Source organism: Vidua macroura, chromosome 5, assembly GCF_024509145.1.
Source record: "Vidua macroura isolate BioBank_ID:100142 chromosome 5, ASM2450914v1, whole genome shotgun sequence".
Lineage (NCBI taxonomy): Eukaryota > Metazoa > Chordata > Aves > Passeriformes > Viduidae > Vidua > Vidua macroura.
Genome location: NC_071575.1, coordinates 51,642,867 through 51,659,908, shown reverse-complemented (window position 1 = coordinate 51,659,908; position 17,042 = coordinate 51,642,867). Strand labels below are relative to the sequence as shown.

At 35.0% G+C, this 17,042-nt stretch overlaps 1 protein-coding gene across 8 annotated transcripts in view; it reads left to right on the top strand.

The window, feature by feature from the left end:
- The window catches only part of CADPS2 (calcium dependent secretion activator 2), a 284,824-nt gene that overhangs the window by 245,341 nt on the left and 22,441 nt on the right, over positions 1 to 17,042 (top strand). For 4 of the 8 annotated variants that reach the window (XM_053977634.1, XM_053977636.1, XM_053977629.1 and 1 more), the window contains 5 exons: positions 1,382 to 1,529; positions 2,526 to 2,540; positions 5,057 to 5,131; positions 8,538 to 8,621; positions 8,736 to 8,768. In XM_053977634.1, the coding sequence (XP_053833609.1) occupies positions 1,382 to 1,529; positions 2,526 to 2,540; positions 5,057 to 5,131; positions 8,538 to 8,621; positions 8,736 to 8,768 (355 nt within the window). The remainder of the gene's footprint in view (positions 1 to 1,381; positions 1,530 to 2,525; positions 2,541 to 5,056; positions 5,132 to 8,537; positions 8,622 to 8,735; positions 8,769 to 17,042) is intronic. The other 4 variants (XM_053977635.1, XM_053977633.1, XM_053977632.1 and 1 more) reach the window with 1 other exon arrangement.

Below are 17,042 nucleotides of genomic sequence, written 5' to 3'. Positions count from 1 at the left end.
AATATTACACAAATATCAATAAAATATTGATAAGAGAGGCTAAACAAGCAGATAATCTTTACAGATGGCATAGTATTGCATTATTTTCTCTGAACACAGTAGGAAAAATTAGAACCTCAGGCTATGAGCCTAGAGGTTCAGGCTATGAGTAGAACCTAAGGATATGAGCCTGTTCCTAGAGCTAGAGTGATGAAATCATTATTAAACAACAGAAACATTTAAAAGAACTTTTCTATTTTATTATAAAAGTGGAATGCTACAGGGAATGGAATAAAAGTTAAAGCTCTAACAAAGAAAGGTAGGAAACACTAAAATTAAAGCAATCCATCTGTTCTAAAGAATTTGGCATAGAAGCTCAGTCAATTACAATTATCTAAGAAATCTTAGAAAAATTGTGAAATCTTAAAGGACTGGAAGACTATTAGTATAATCCTAGTCTAAAAAAACATAGAGTAGAAAATGGATTATACATGGATTATATTGATTTTGAGCTAGAAAAAGAAAAAAAAAACTTTACTGTCTCATCAACATGACTATAAAATATCTTAATATTTTTAACTTAATACATAATATACCAGTGTTAATACACTAATTATGTTTTTGTATGGTCAAAGATACTGTATGTCAGGTAATAAAGATTAGAGTAGCAATGCAGAAAAAAAATACGGAATTCTTTCTATTATAACTCTTCTTGTGATATTAATATGATCTTAAGAATTTTTAAAATTGCAATAGGATTCTTCTATTCCCATCTTCTAAAAATATTGTGTGAATTTCTCGAACCCACATTTAAAAATAAGGGTGGAAATAAAACACTTTAAGTATGTTGAATGACAGTTTATTTCAGTGACATTGCTCCTTATTTACACTGTTGTGAGAAGAAAATAGGGAGTTTATGTTATGCATCTCATAAAAGTCTTAATTTTCAATATAAATATTCATATTTTATTAATATTAAACTCATTTTCTTTACTAAAATTCCCTTTCCATTAAAGCTAGAAGAGGAATTTCTCATTATATTCTTAGAAGCAAGCATTTTATACAATAAACAGCATGTAGCATAGAAAAGCTGGAAAATAAGGGGTATTTTCATTGCTTTATTTTAAACACAAGGAAACATACTGTTATCTAGAAAGCATGAAGATAATACTTTTATTGTTCAACTGAATTCACTAAAGAAGTGCTGAACCTTGAGATTACCATCAGTGCAATTGTTTACTGAAAGGTTGATATTCTGAATTTACAGAATTTTAATTCTAAAATGTTCTCATGCATATGAATATTGTTAAGCCAACATGTTCAGTAAAATTTATACATGTTTACTGTGGTTATTCAGGATTATCAGAGATACTCATATTACAAATTGTGTTTTAATAAACAGAACAAGAATTGCATTTGAACTGAAACTGCAAAAGACAAACAAATCAACAGACTTGCGTATACCTTCTTACCTGTGCACAATGTTTAACGTCTTAGTTGACGCCAAGAAACAGACAGCTAAACTCTGCATACTGGACGGGGGGCAAGAGGTACGTGGAATTTTGTATCTTTAATTCTTATGTTTGTTTGATCTGAAACATACTGCAGACTGTCCTGAGAATAATTTCAAACTAACTGAGATGCATCATAGCTCTGTTGGTACAGAACTGTGCATCAGCTGATCCCTAGTAGCATCATGCGAGACACAACCCATCATCTTCCACCAGAGAGCACACAGAGTGCTTCTGTAATTTGTTTGCTTTGACCTGTGAGTGTGTTGAACATTCAGATGATTTCTTGACTCTCAGCCCCTCCAGGAATTTCTCTTGGGCTCCAACAGAAAAAGAGCCCTTTTCAGGACTCCTTTGTAATTGTAAAATGGAGCCAAAATATTGGCCTTTGCAGACAGATTTTAATTTAGTACGGTTTGGTTTTAAATGGATTATAGACACAGCATTCATGCCTAGGAATATGCTGAAAACAGAGGAAAGAAATAACCAGGCAATTTAATGGGTTTTTTTAATTTGGTCTCCAAGGATAGGGTCCGTTTTGGCAGTAGTCTGCTGCCAGGACTGTAGATATTTCACAGTGGAGCACTGATGTGCTTTTGAAGGAAATGTAAACTTCACTGACTTCCGTCACTCCCGTGTTGTCACTCTCAGCAGAAATAATCTGTGAAATAAAAAGAGTATACTATGTAGATTGGTGAGATTACCAATTTTAGACTGTTCTTTCTGTGCTAATGCATTGGCATGTAATTTGGTTTGTAATTAGTTTGATTTGGTTTTGGAGAGACAGTAAAAACATTTTTCAGAATTTGGCAACAAAAAATGTATATCTGCTTTAGCCACCTTCACAATTACACTATTTGGACATATGTTTTTCAGTTGACTTTTGCAGTTCTTCATTTCATTGACTGATCTTTTCAAGTGAGCATATTCAGTGTAATTGTCTTTTTTTTTCCTAATCCAATGAGACATTCATCATTTTCCTGTTCCACCCTGTCGTCTTTATTTTTCCTTTTGGTTTTCCGTGACATGAACCAGTTTGCTAGTCAATGGGTAAGTGCCTTTACGTTGTTTTTTAATTTGCATTTTTTCATTGAATGTTAACAGCTACTTTTTATTTTAAATGGTAATGTTGCTTTTCATGTTAATTTGTTAGCCAGCCCCTCAGAATTCCTTCACAGTCTGACTGTGCCGCAGACTGATCATCAGCTTCCCAGTTCTTTCCTTGTTCATCCTCCAGGGCGATTCCAGATGAAGTCTTCACTTCTCTGCTTTTCAGACTCAGTGTCCTGTCTTACCAGGTCACAAAATTTTGGATTCTTTCATCTCTGAGTGAGGCTCATCAGAAGTAAACCACAACTATCAGCTCTTGCTCTGAGCTGATGCTGCCACTTCACCTCTCATGTGTGTACAAGCAGTAACGCTGCTTTGGGGACAGGCAATACCAGTACCTCTATAATGCCCTGCAGACAGATGGCATAACGCCCTTCTCCAGATGTGCCATTCCTCTTGCCTGTTCTGGATTATGCCTCCTGCACTGTCAGCCAGTCCACTAGGAGCCAAAGTTCAGCCATCTTCTTAAAGCCCAGAGTCAAATCATCGTTCATAAGGGTCTGAAGTTTTGTTTTGCTGAGGGTGACTGTTTTAGTGGAAATTAGCACTGAAGAGGAGTGGATTAGAGTATTTATGATCTCATGTTTTCAAAATAAATAATGAAAAAAAATGAGATTAATGTAACTTAAAAATTATTTCTAAAGAAATGTCATGGTTTTGGAACTTTGTGGTTTTTGAAAGGCTTGATTCATTTCTTTTTCTGCCTTGTTCAGAAGTGAAGTTACTGTTTATACACCATTTCTACAAAATTATATTTGCTTTGTGGTGAGAAAAAAAGAATAAGAAAAAAGAAAAGAAAGAAAAATATTACAAGGAAAAAAACTCACAAAAAAAATAGGAACTGATCTTACATACATAAATCATTTACTGTACTGTGGAGATAAAGTTGCAGACACTTTCTGGGAGGGACTACTGATTTTTTATGGATCACAGGAGTATATATAGTTTTGACATTCATCAGTGGGAGAATAATTGTTTATGGTTTCCAGACAGTAAGAAAGCATTGTCTTCTGAAGACTTGTAAGCAACAGACATCACACATTGTTTGGGGTGATTAGACCCTTTAGCAGATCAAGACAATAATCTACTGGTCAAGATATTAATATGGTTGGACTGTAATAAATACGAAAATGTAGAAAGTTCTTTGATGTATTTTTAGTATACTCTTACTGTTCCAGTGTGACTGCAGCTGTTTGTCTGAGTTGTGTATTTACGTTTTTCAAGTGTTCTTAAACATGAAAAGAAATTAAAAGCAAAAATTGACATTTGGTGTTAGTACCTGTAGCAGACACATGTATGTGGGCAAACACATCTCATGGTTTTATTCTCTCTTAATAAAACTCAAGTTCAATATCTGTGCTTTTTAAAAAATCATTCCTAAAAATATTCAGCAGATCAGAATTAATGTTTTGATCTGTATGGCAGCTCTGAAATGGATGAAAAATGCCTTTAAAAACTTAGAACTCTGAAAACTATTCAGCTGGCAGCTGCTAAGTTAGGCTGATGTTTACACTGACCTCAGTACTTTTGCTCCAAGCATTATGCTGTTAGCTGTTCCAAGTAGCCTTGAACTAGGAAGATAGGGTTAGTCTTTACAAGTCACATTTTCTGTGAAGTGGCTATTGGGGACGATCTCTGCTGTCAGATAAATGTTTCTAAAGGAAGAATTACTGTTTAAATTGATGTGCCTCCTTGACAGAATAGGATCCCTAGTTCCCGTTAATTTCAGAAGGGAGCTCGGTAGGATTATCTAAAAAGTCTTTCGGATTTATTTTAAAAGCATTTACTTAAAGGCAGATTCTTTATGGAAAATCAAAAGAAAAAGTCTATGGAGAATGAAGTCTGTTTTATTATACCTTCTATGGCCTATTAATTTGTTACCATCTATTCTGCTTTGTTGATGAAATTTTAATTTTGCCCTTGCTTGAGCATATTGTAAGATTTGTATAAACTGAAGCTCACTGTGCTAACAGAAAGGCTCTTTCAGGATGAACAATTGGAGCTCATTTTATTTCTAGAGGACATTTAAAATAACTTATGAATGAGAGTTGTCAGACATGAAATGCTGTATTAATTAAATCTTATTCTAGTCTTTTTGCTTCTCCAGCTAAACCAACCCTTTAGAAAAAAATACATGGCCACCTTAATTATATAGGAGAAGACAAAAACTATCCTTCACATTCCTTCGCCTGAATAAGTATAAGAACTCAATTCATCTAAATAATAACCCCATTAGCTGCTTAACTCAACAGTGTACATGGGAAAATTTTCAACACAGAATGTAAGAAACTGTTGATTGGGTGGATCATTTTCAAGGGTTTGTTCTTCTGATGTTCAAAATGATAATTTTAAGTAAATCTGATCTGGCAGGGTTATCAGCTTTGCACCATTTATGACTTATGACAAAAGTGTGTGTTCATATACATGCTAATGCTTTTTTATCTTTTGAATCACAGCAACAATACCATTCAAAAATAGATGACTTGATTGAAGAAACTGTTAAAGAAATTATTTCACTTCTTGTTTCAAAGGTAAAACTATTTACATTTTAATTTATAATACAGCAGAAAGTGGTTGAACTTTGGAGATATATTCGAATATCACACAGTTTTCCTATGTGGAAATAAGGAAAATTGTAGGGGACAACACGATTTGTAAATACTATTTGTGCAAATAATACTGAATTTACAAAATTAAATTTTATAACAGCTGAGTAAACAATTTCTGTGCAGCCTGCTATTGAGATAAGTTTGTCTTCTGTGTTTCTGTTATACATAGGAATTGCTAGCAACTAGTAGAACTGGTAGGACTAAATCAATATTGTCTTACATAATACTATGTGTTATTTTTTGTTGAATTTCTTACATGAGAACTTTCTTCCTAGCATTTAGTATTTTAATTTTGTATTTGGAGGTGGACATTATCCAGAGTTTAACTTTTTAATGAGATTTTGGTTCACAAACCCTTTAATTAAAAACATTTTATAAGTTGTTGTTTCTTAAAATTGATTTTTAGGCCTTCATATTTAAAAATAAAATGTGTTTTGGTATAAGGACTTGGAGAATAAGTGAAGAAAACTTAAACAATGTATTGTCTTTCTGTAGCACCTCTACTCCAGTAAAAGTCTTAAGTGACTGATATAAAAAAAAAAGTTTCCATCCTGAATAGTTTGAAGGACACAGCAAATAATGACAGAAAATAAAAGATTTTATAAGAAGTTTTTTTATCAGTACATTGCAATCTACCCAGAAATATCTGATTTTCAAAGTAGGATGAATAGGCCATATATTTACAATTTGTGGGTTAGTGACAAAAAATAAGACTCTGGTCATATTTTCATCATGCCTTTATTTTTGCTTGTCACAGCTTGCTGAGGGCGATGGGGGTTGAGAATTTGCCTTTTGGATTGACACCTAGTTGAAGAGGAAGGCTTTGTAGAATCATTATAGAAGTTTAAAATAAATGTGTCCACTTATTGAAAACTGTGTAGAAGTCACACATTTTTGGTCTAAAGTGAAGTTTTGATGTAAGCATAATTACAAGCAGTTCAACTCAACAGTTTCAAGTTTTACATGTTGCCTATCATCATGCATCATGCATCATGCCTATCATGCTCCTAAGTATTCTTCCAGTTTATTACTTTAGCATTATTGAAAAGGAAGAGGAAGAAAGGGGAATTTGATCAGAAAAAATCATGCTATTAAAGGTTAAACTTTTTTTTTTTCCCTTAATATCTGAGATTATAAAAAAGGAAAAATATAGTCATATTCCTTCTGGATGTATGTACAAGAAATTCTAGTGACAACTGCTGTCAATACAGAGGGATTTGCATTATTAGTTATCACAGTAATACCAGAAGCTGAAATCTCAAAACAGGAAGCAAATATTCCATGTCATTGGCTGATCACTGGAAGCTTAACCAGTGTCTCTCCTCATGTGAGATATGAAATACCAGTGACATCCTGATTGCTTCTGTTTCAAGGCAGAAAGCTTCTGAGGGTACAAAGGAAGGCTGAGGTTTAGCTCTTGGTTTTGGCCAGAAAAAATGCACATCAATGTGCATGATACCCATATGCATTCATCTTTTGTATCTAATATATTTTCACTATTTTTCAGCCTTTACCTCTTTATTACCTTCTTTGAGTCTCAGTGGAATAAGTGTTTCAATCATTGTTTTTAGCTGCAAGTCACTTATGAAACTGAAAATAACACTTTTCCTTCGTTGAGGTTTTACTTGTTAAGAACTGTACTGGGCAGTTTTTACACAAGACACATCAGTCTAAAGTGTCCAAGAAATCACAGGAATATCACAAAACAGTGAAACAAAGCACAGTGTGTCTCAGGGTAACCAGTGCATGGATTGTGAGGTATGTGCAGAAATACTTCTAGAGTTTCACAAATCTGTACACTGATATCTCAGAAAATAAGTTTCCAGCTACATAACTAAGCCTTTTGTTTACACAGACATCCTCAATGCTGAAATGTTTTGCTCTCTGTTATTTTGTGTCCCATTGCATTGGATTTATATGTTGGCACTGTGGACACCATGTTGTTTATGAAATCAGCCTTTTCCTTAGCCAATCTTTGCACGATAAAGTTGAACACTTTTCTGGAGAAAGAATCCTTGTCAATCAGATAAAATGAGTTAAAGTATGAACAGCAGCTTCTCACAGGCATTCAACTGCAAAGCAGAAAGCTGATATTTGGTCTAATAAAGCGGGTGCAGAAACAACTGCCACTCTCTCTTGTGATGTGGATTTATTCTTTGATTGGCACGTATGTACTGGTGTCTTAATTAATCACTGTAAATATGACAGGTTAGATTGATAAATGACAAATGTAGTTTTGCACTTCCTCCTGCTCCTTGAACTGTTAAGAGCAGGGTTTATTGTAAAGTGATGATCTCAATTCCTCTGGAAGTGACACTGTTGTGACACTGTTACAGGGCCCATTAACAGCATGCCAGATGGAATTTTGTTCTGTCCTCACACTCATAAAATGATACTCTTGGCTGTGGGAATGACTGTTTTGGGAGCAGGGGATGACTTTTAAAACAATCTTTATATATAACTGGAAAGCAATTTATATGTGTAAAATAAATGTGCATGAATACAATGGCTGACAGATATGTTATATACTGTGAATCACTTGAGCAACAAAATAGCACAGAGGGATGTGAAAAGGAACTTTGTTTGCTTTAAGGCAAATTTGGGGGGGGTTTAAACATTAAAGCTGTCATTAATGCAACTAATATTTTTTTTTGTCAGAACAAAATTTTGTCAAAAACACCTATTCAGACCTCTTACTGAGGAGTCACGCTACTCAGACAATAGCAGGTGGAAGTCCAGGGGAGAGAAACCACATCATACCAGGGACTTGGGGCATACATTTTCTTGCCTCCTTCTTGGCCATGGAGTAGCAGCTCAACAGCTCATGCTGCTGACAGAAAACCAGTGCTATTACACTTCCAGGTGAAATCAGAGCTGGTTTTCTGTTTAACAGCAAAAATAAAAGAAACATGGTATCACAATCACCACTTTTAGCAATTGTGCTCCATCATCTTTGAAACTGTGGTCCTAGAAAATAACATGTGATGTCTGCCCAAACACATGCTGGGTGCACACACTGCTATATTCAACTACGTTCTAGAGGCAGCAGTGTTGTGTTGGAAGCAGGCCTGCCTCAGGAGACACTTTGGGTTGGGTTTATATTTCTGCAGTAGTTCAGCAGTTTCCATCTGTTTGATCAATAAGTGAAGCTGCAGAAAGAAGGTTATCTTTGATTTCAGCACTTTGTGAGGTGGAGAAAGTGATCAGATTAACAGTTCATGTTGCCCTGCTGATTAAGACAAATATGAGGAAGAAAAGTTCACATTCTCATTCCAAATATTTATTTTCACACTGTGCATTTAGATTTTTCTCTGTGCTTTTCCTCCAGGTTGTTTCAGTGTTAGAAGGTGTGCTGTCTAAATTGTCAAGATATGATGAAGGCACTTTCTTCTCATCATTAGTTTCATTCACTGTAAGTGTTTGGATTCTTAAAGGTTCTGTTCTTCTTTCTGTGCATAATTCTGAAAATGTGTGCAATTTTTAGTAATAAGTACTTACTGTGTGTTTTATGCTTAATTTTCTTAAGGTAAAAGCAGCTGCCAAGTATGTTGATGTTCCGGTAAGTATAACCCTTTTAGATTTATTTATTCTATTGTTCATAATAATTCAGAAATTAGGGGGGCTTTAGCTCACATTTTTTATTGTTGACATTTTGCTTTCCTACAGAGATTCATTACAGCTTTACATAGAGTATTTAAACAGCCACTGCAACCCTGAGAGGATGTTTCATTTCCCTTGTGCAATAAGTAACTCTCAAAGCAAACTGTGGAAAGGTTATTCTCAATGCACTTTTTCAGTTGTGGAAGAGTGAGGATTGTAACTTAGATACTCTTTTGTGGGGATAAATTGTTCAAATGTGTAGTATAAGCAACAAGTAAAATCATCGTACTTGAATATCCATTATTTCTTACTTCAGGACTCAGGTCTGCTTATTTAACCCCTTGCTTCCTCAGTCTCTATTTGATTTACCATTGGTTGTGCAATGTTTGTTTGCTATAAGTAAAAATAAAGGGAAAACTGTTGGAGGTCTTTATACATAAAGACAAAATTCAGCTGTTAAAATATTTTTATTAGATCATGAGAGTAGAATATCTTTTCTTTAAATAAGCAAAGTTGTGTAATATTGTCATTTTCACTGTCAGTATCACTTGTTCTCTCATGAGTTTGCATTCTGATCCCTTTTTAATGCAGTTCTAAAAAAATCTTGTTTTCCCAGCACAGAAAAAAAGACTATGATTATTACATAAGTGACAATTATTATGTAAATGAAAAATATTAGATTAAAATATAGATGAATGCCAGATATGCTAAACTGTGTGGTGGCCAGCAAAACCTTCAGGAGTTCTGTCCTGAAAAATGCAAGCTTAAATGAATTTTTTTTCAATCCATGCGTGTTAAATAAAAGGAAAAATCTCTGTTTCTGGAATTTGTTATTTTGCTATCCTTATATTTCTTTTATTCATAAGATAAATTGTAACATTTCTGTTGTTTTCAGATGATGTTTTCAGACTTTCTTCTTATTTTTTGCCTGGGTTTTTTTTAACCTTTGTAAGTGTTCTTTTGTTTTATAAAAAAGAAAAAAGTAGGCTGTCTTTCATTCAAAGGAATGACCTCATATAAAATCCAGTTAATTTAGTTTATCTTTTGTTAATATGTTGTGCTGTGTAGCTGCCACAAAAGATCCTTGTTGAGGCACCTAAGACCTAAAGGCCTTAAGAAAAAATTAGTGGACAAACTAGAAATTCATTGGCTTCTTTCAGGTAATATGGAAAACTCTCCAAATTACAGATCTGTGAGGAAGAGACATCAAAGTCTTTTACCATTGGCCTGGATACACTAATGTTGAAGTTCACAATAAAAATGAGACTGAAAAATAACTTTGCCACAAGCTCTGGGGAATATTGCAAATCAGGCCACACGGGGATGTGCTCACTGTTCCAGAGAAAGAGGGAGGCGAGCAGGGAGATGGTTGCTGGAGCCCCACTGCCCTTCTCACGTTCACTGAATGGTGGTGCTTGTCTTGAAGAAAGGACCAGATTATTGACAGGCTATCCAGATCCTTGCATTATTACAATGTCTTCACTTCCCAGCTTCTCACACACCTTTCCCACAGCAGAGCATTTAAACTGGACTGTAGTTCCACAGCTGTAAACTACAAATGTAAACTGTGCTTCAGGGAAGCTGTGGATCTGACCAGACAAAGATTTTCAAACTCTGGAGGTCTTTTTACCTGGATTGAAAGATTTTCATAGGCTGGGGGTTGTTTTTGCTTCTTCACATTCTTTTGTTGTGAAGATGCAGTTGAGGCCAAGAGCTCTTAATGTCACAACTGACAGCAGCTGTCCAGTCTAAATAGGGCCTAAAATCACCAGATGTCAAAGCAAAAAATTCCAGCAGTAAGAGGAGGCTGAAAGTCGTCACATCACAAGGTCATCACCTGAGCTCACAGCTGAAGTGAGAAGTGGAGTGAGGGGCAGCACACAGGGAGGAATGTACATTGAACTCTTGGTAGTGTGACGGTGACCTAGCAAGCCTGCACTGAAGCTAATTAAATGCCTCATGGTTTTATTTTGACCTAATATGTTGTAAAATTTCTTCTTGTCCTTCCTTACCATATAGCTGCATGTGTGAAAGTTATGACCACGGTCAGCCTTTTCTTTTGATGCAGTTACAAATATGTGCAGACTTGCATGTGTTAGACAGTGGCATTCTGCCCCTGTGCCCCACCTCCATCTGAGTGAGATCACTTGGTGCATCTAGGGGAGAAGGCAGGGGGGCTGGGGGGTTGTTTGAGTGTGTGGATTTGACAGAGTTTTTCATCTTTGACTACCAGGATTTGGCAAACTGTGAAAATATACTGGTTTGTAGTGAAATAAAATGAAACTAAATAGGCAAAAAAGATGTTAGAAGAAAATGAAGGTAGTACTGAGCAAAATGTTATAGATGGGGGATAAGAGGTAAAGGGGATAAAAACGTTAAATAAAAGTAAATTAAAATAGTAAATTATTCAAAAGGAAGGAAGACATTCCTAGATTATTTTTAGTCATTTTGAGGAAAAGGTTAATTCTATTAATACTGAAAGAGGGTTTAGACCATAAATAGTTGGACATGAAGATGCACACTCCCGAGACAGCATCCCTCAATTTCTCAGGACCAGGGTGGGAAAGATAGACTTGCGGTTCATTTGGCAGATAGGTTAGTAAAAATGCTACCTACCCTTGCTGTCTACCCCTCTATTCATTACTCTTGCTAGAGAATTATGATTAATTGCATCCAGAGAAGACCAAAAAAAAAGTGGTTTTGTGGGGTTTTTTAAGAAAACATGCAACATAAGCCTAAATTTTTCAGAATGCCCTTTAAGCAGTGGGACATATGTAAGTGCCAAGGAACTCTCATTGCTTTCCCCAGCTATGCATAGAGGGCTGTATAGACACTATGTATGTTTTGGTAATTGAAACCCCGACAGAAATAGTAGCAGTAGTGCAAAATTACCCAGACTAGGAAGAAAATCAATGATGTCTTGTGGTTTCCTAAAAATAATAATGAAAAAAAATCTAGTTGCTGTTACACTCACCTTAATGGTAGTTGTTGCAGTGTACAAGGCTCTGCAGTGGAAAAAAAAATGTGGCTGCTGTTCAGGTGGAAGAAACCAAATGTTTGGAGGAAAATAACATAAATGTCATAAGTAGTGCGTGAAGGGTGACATTGGTTCTCTTTTTAATGCTATGTTTTGATAATTGGGAATGCAGAAGCTGATTTGAATACAGAACTCATCTAAATCCACTATAATCCTTTGTTAGTTTCACTTAAAGTCCAAGCAATCCATAGGAGATGTATAAGTAACATTTTTCCTTTTTTTTAGTATTCTGTTCACAAAGCCAGTTAATTAATGAGAATAGGGAAAGAATGCAGTAAAATTGAGGTTAAAAGAAAGTATGTTGTTAATCTCAAATGATTATTTTCCTTAATCATGTAGATTATTTCATTGTGTTCAATTTCTCATCATTTAAGTCAGTTTTGCATACAAGTAATTGTGTCTTTGGCTGGTCATTTCTACATACATTTGCTGCATTGACAAATACAACCAGACCAATTACTCATACAAATTGAGCATCCAGTTACATGCTCATGTATATACTGCTTTTTGTTCAGAAAGGTATGTTTAAATCCCTTTGTAGGAGCCAGTAATCTATGCCAGTTACTTAGAGGGCACAGAAGGAACCTAATCCTCCCTCTCTTCATATGGGCCACCTGTCATAGCAAGTGCAGAGAGGCCATTTGAAGGAGCCAGGGCTGACAGCAGTGCACAGCTCGCACAATGCCAGCCCTCTCGCTCCACTCTTGCCTTTATGTGGGGATCAAAGGTATGAAAAGGGGCCTCACACATGTGCCAGCATTTGACTTATGGGGTCTTGTAGAGGCCAGAGAAGGAACTCTGCCTCCTACCAGGCAGATACCTTCATTTTCAGATATCACAGTTGTACTGCATGGCCTCGTTTAACTGATTTTAAGAAGCAAAAAACTTTTTGAGGGAAGTAAGTGTTTATTCAGGTGTGACCATATAATGCTAGTCATTTTTAAGCTGGATTTTCTTTTAGAATTCTATTTTTGAAAAAAGACCACAGAAGGTGTCTTATCCTTATGCTTAGGGCTTCTCCTGGCTTCCTTTTCCTCTTTATACCCAGACCTGAGAACTGGCCCTTCTGTTTTCCAATCTGTGAAAACAAGCTATTGTAGAATTGGAGGGAAAGCCCTGCAGCATCTATTTTAAGTCAGCAGTATTTTTGAGATACTGGCAATCAGAAGGATGACTACTGATCAGTAAGAAAGCTAATATAGCATAGAAAAATATAACTTTATGGAGGAAAAATAGCATATTTTAATACCAAATTTTGTCATAGGGGCTTTAGTGGTTTCAAGACCTTTTGCACTAAGAATCAAAATCCTGGTGCAGACATTTGCATGCCTGTGTTTCCCCATGAATGCAATGAAACTATATGTACATGAAAAGGTATTTGTCCAAATGCTTGCAGAATCAGTTTAAATTTTCCATGAGACTTCTCAAAGTAGACACATTTCCTCTTTGCCAAAGTTGCTGTTTCTTTTAAAGAAGATGTTTTCAAGAGAGAGAAAATGCATTGCATTTTTTCATTTAAACAAAACAATTACTTTTATAACCATGTGAAATTAAAATGTCACCTTTATAATAGACTGATTATGCAAATGGTGCACCTTCCTCCCTGGCTTATGTATTTAATTTTCTAAGAAATGATGGTGATGATGATCTAGCCATGGATACAAGTAGTTTTTATTCCAAAAGTATTTTAATGATATTTTAATTTTGTAATTCCATAGCCCAATGATGAGCCTTGTAGTATTTAGAGAAGAACTTTCTGGCAGTGAAATTTTCCAAAATGCTCTTTCATTTTTTGGTGGCACTGAATAAGGAGCTCCTGTGTTCCTCACAATAGCCCCCTCCAGCTCATCTCTCCTTTTCATTGCATTGTCACAACCATGCTGTATTTAAAATTACTCCCTCCAGGATTCAGGGGAGGGGAAAGAGGTGGAGAGGAGAGCAAACACAAAACTGGATGGATTTTGTTATTGTATAGTTAGTCTCTAGCATCTGTTCTCATCTTTGAAACATTAATGCCTTGCCAGGAAAGCAACTTGGTAAAACCAGTGTAGTGGGTTCAGGCTGGTTTCTTGGTTTTTTGGCAATAGAAGTATATTTAATACTCTCTGATACTAAGAAATGTTGTGTGACAAATGCCAAAGTGAGAATAAACATAACTCAAGTATTAAAAATGTACATGATTTTCACTGAGATTTATGCCAAACTGTTGCATTGCAAAATGCTGTTCAGAAACTTAGGTGTACCTTGCCTGTAGGAAAATGCCTAATATTAGTGGCAGCATTAAACCCACTGCAATCTTTTAGTAGCAAAATATTTGAATTCCTGGAAATCAAGGCAATGCAGCATTACTTTTCACTAGGTGTTTCAGGCAGATATTGCCAGTGGGAGCCATACACATCAATCATAAAACAGCTTCTACAACATCTTGGAAACTAATAATGTATTTTAACATTTGCCTCCATGTTAAATAGACAGTATAATACTGTGTTCCTGTTCAAATGGGGAAAATAAGGCTGTTTCTTCTTTATCTGAATTTATTGCTGTGAAAAAGTGCCTGGCGGTCAGGACCCACCTACCAGTGAATAGTAGGAGACAACCTGCACCTGTGGGATTAGGTGCAGCAGCAGGAAGTAAAAGCACTTGCAATATATAATTAACAAGGATTTTTAATTTTTTTTCCCCAAACAGCATGTTCATCTTGCCAGGTTAACTAGTGATTAACCCTAAAAAAGAATGTGCTGAAGCCTACACCCTTGTTTAAACTCATTCACTCGCCAGTGTATTCAGTTACTTGTGTAACCAGCGACAAAGTAACCCTATTTACAACTCTTAATTTCCTGGTATTTTATTTGATGTCTTTGTGTTTCCAGTTTCTCTATTCATCTCTTTGTCTGGTTCTCTTTCATTTTCAGATAGGCAAAACAGCTTGTCTGCTGTTCTGAATAAAACAAACTTACAATAACTTTCTATCTATCATAAAAAAAACCCACCTTTTTTCTTGGGGAAACTTTCAGACAATATTTTTTATACTTACCTGGATAACATACCAGATTAAATTTTTCTTCAAAAGATGTGCAAATAACTCTCATTAACTTCAGCAGATATTCTGCCAGAGATTCTGAGAAGATTTTTTTTTTAATTGAGTATGGATGTGGAGACTGGAATGCTTTAGTCTTTTCAATTAAATGCCCCCTGTGACAGCTATTTAAAATATATCTCAGTTTCTATTTGTTTGTTTTCTAAGGTACATGAAATTTCTAAGTTGTTGTTTGTTTGTTTAATTCTGTATTAACTTGGGTTTTTTCTGATGCTTAATAATTTAAAACAGATCAATAGAGAATAGTGTTATCAGAGGTTTCCAAATATTACATAGTCCCTATAAAAAAAGTTAAAACATTAAGTATACAGCATTAAAGATATTTTGATTCTTATAATAGTTTTCTTTTCTTTTTCCCCATGTTTGAAGAAAACAAATAAATTCAATTTAAAGAAAATAAATTCGATTTCAATTCAAATTAAAGAAAACAAATAAATTCAATTCATGCAATATGAAGAGATAACGAAGAATTTGATGTACTGTTGGTTCATTCAGTGTTTAATGTGTACTTTGCCCACCATGAGCAAAGATGATTAAACTTCAATGATTTTGGTGAGGTTTAAAACAGACATACTTCAGAGTATTGATAATCTGCCTTACTCAGACTTACTTCTACTGTAGTCAGACACTGTTTAAAAGGAAAATTAATTTTTTTTCCACAGCAATTTCAAAGATAATTATCCTGCACACATTAAGAAGGATGAAGTGTTTAAAAGAACTGTAATTCTAATTGGTAAATGTCACCAGCTGTTGCAGTTACTCTTACTTGTGTATATTCTTTTAATGATTACACTCCTGTGCCACAAGCTACATGAAAATATATTCACGAGGTGTGAAATTCCCATATGTCACATATTCAAGACTAGGTAAACATCTCAAAGATAAGGGAGTTAATACTGATGGGAAATATTTCTTTTCTTGCTTTGGCTGTCTGCAAGACGAACAGTTTTTTACTGAACTTAGTAAAAGAAAATATTGTATTGATTGCAGAACCACTAGGTTTTAGAATTCAGTGGAAGATTAATGAATCTTCCACTTGAATATACACTTGAATGCATATCTTCAAGAACTATAATCAGCCTTTCATTTACTAGATTATCTCCTTCACCCATCTCTGGAGATTTCAAAATATCCAAATATTTCAAAATATTTTTCCATTATTCCTCCAAGTTAACTCTGGTCCAATTCCTATAAATTCTGTATCAGGTTTTAGAAAGTTCATAAGGTTTCAACACTGATTGTATTCTCTTGTGCCATCACAAATGAGTATGCTAAGGTAAAATATGGAGCTTTCTGTTTTAAATCTGCTTCACTTTGTGATATGTCTTAAGCATTTCTATCACATTTTAGTGAAGGTACTTTTTTATGAAGGAGATCTATTGATTTCTGTCAATCAGGTTTTGCAACAGAAAATGTTTTGTCTATTGAAGTCTTAGATTTTTTAACCTATGCTTAGGATTTAGGTGTGTGATGCAGATATAAATATCAATGGTCCTCCTTTCCTCTTAAGAGTTTCATCCAAGCATATATAGATGGGATGAGTTTGCAATGAGCTTTCATTGCCTCTGGAATGACCAATCCAAATGTAGGAGATATTTCAGTTTTTCACTCTGAGTTTTGGAGATGCTACAAGCATGAAAGCTGGCCATCATTCCACATTTAACGGTTACTTTTAAAAAATGAAACTGCCATATATGTACATGTATAAATGAAAAAGAAAATGTCTAATTTTTTTGGAACATATTCCTCTATATGTCGGTGGTAGATTCAGGGTAAAAAGTGTTGAACCTCATAAGCCAGGAGGTTTCACTCACTGCGGCTTTGATGAAAGAATGCTGTTATCCTGTTACTGTAGTAGCATGTCAGCAGTTTCTGGACAAGTTTTAGTATGGACATGTTGCACCTCTCCTTCCCTCTTGTGCTCAGACCTGTTCATATAAATTACAAAATATTACATAAAAGATAATAAGAAATAAGAAAAAATTAAAGTTGAATATTCACTTGCAGACTAGAAAGGAAGCCTTAATATGAAATGATAGGTTAATATTTTAAATATATGAGCATGTTCATGCATACAGGCTTTAAATATATGCTAAATG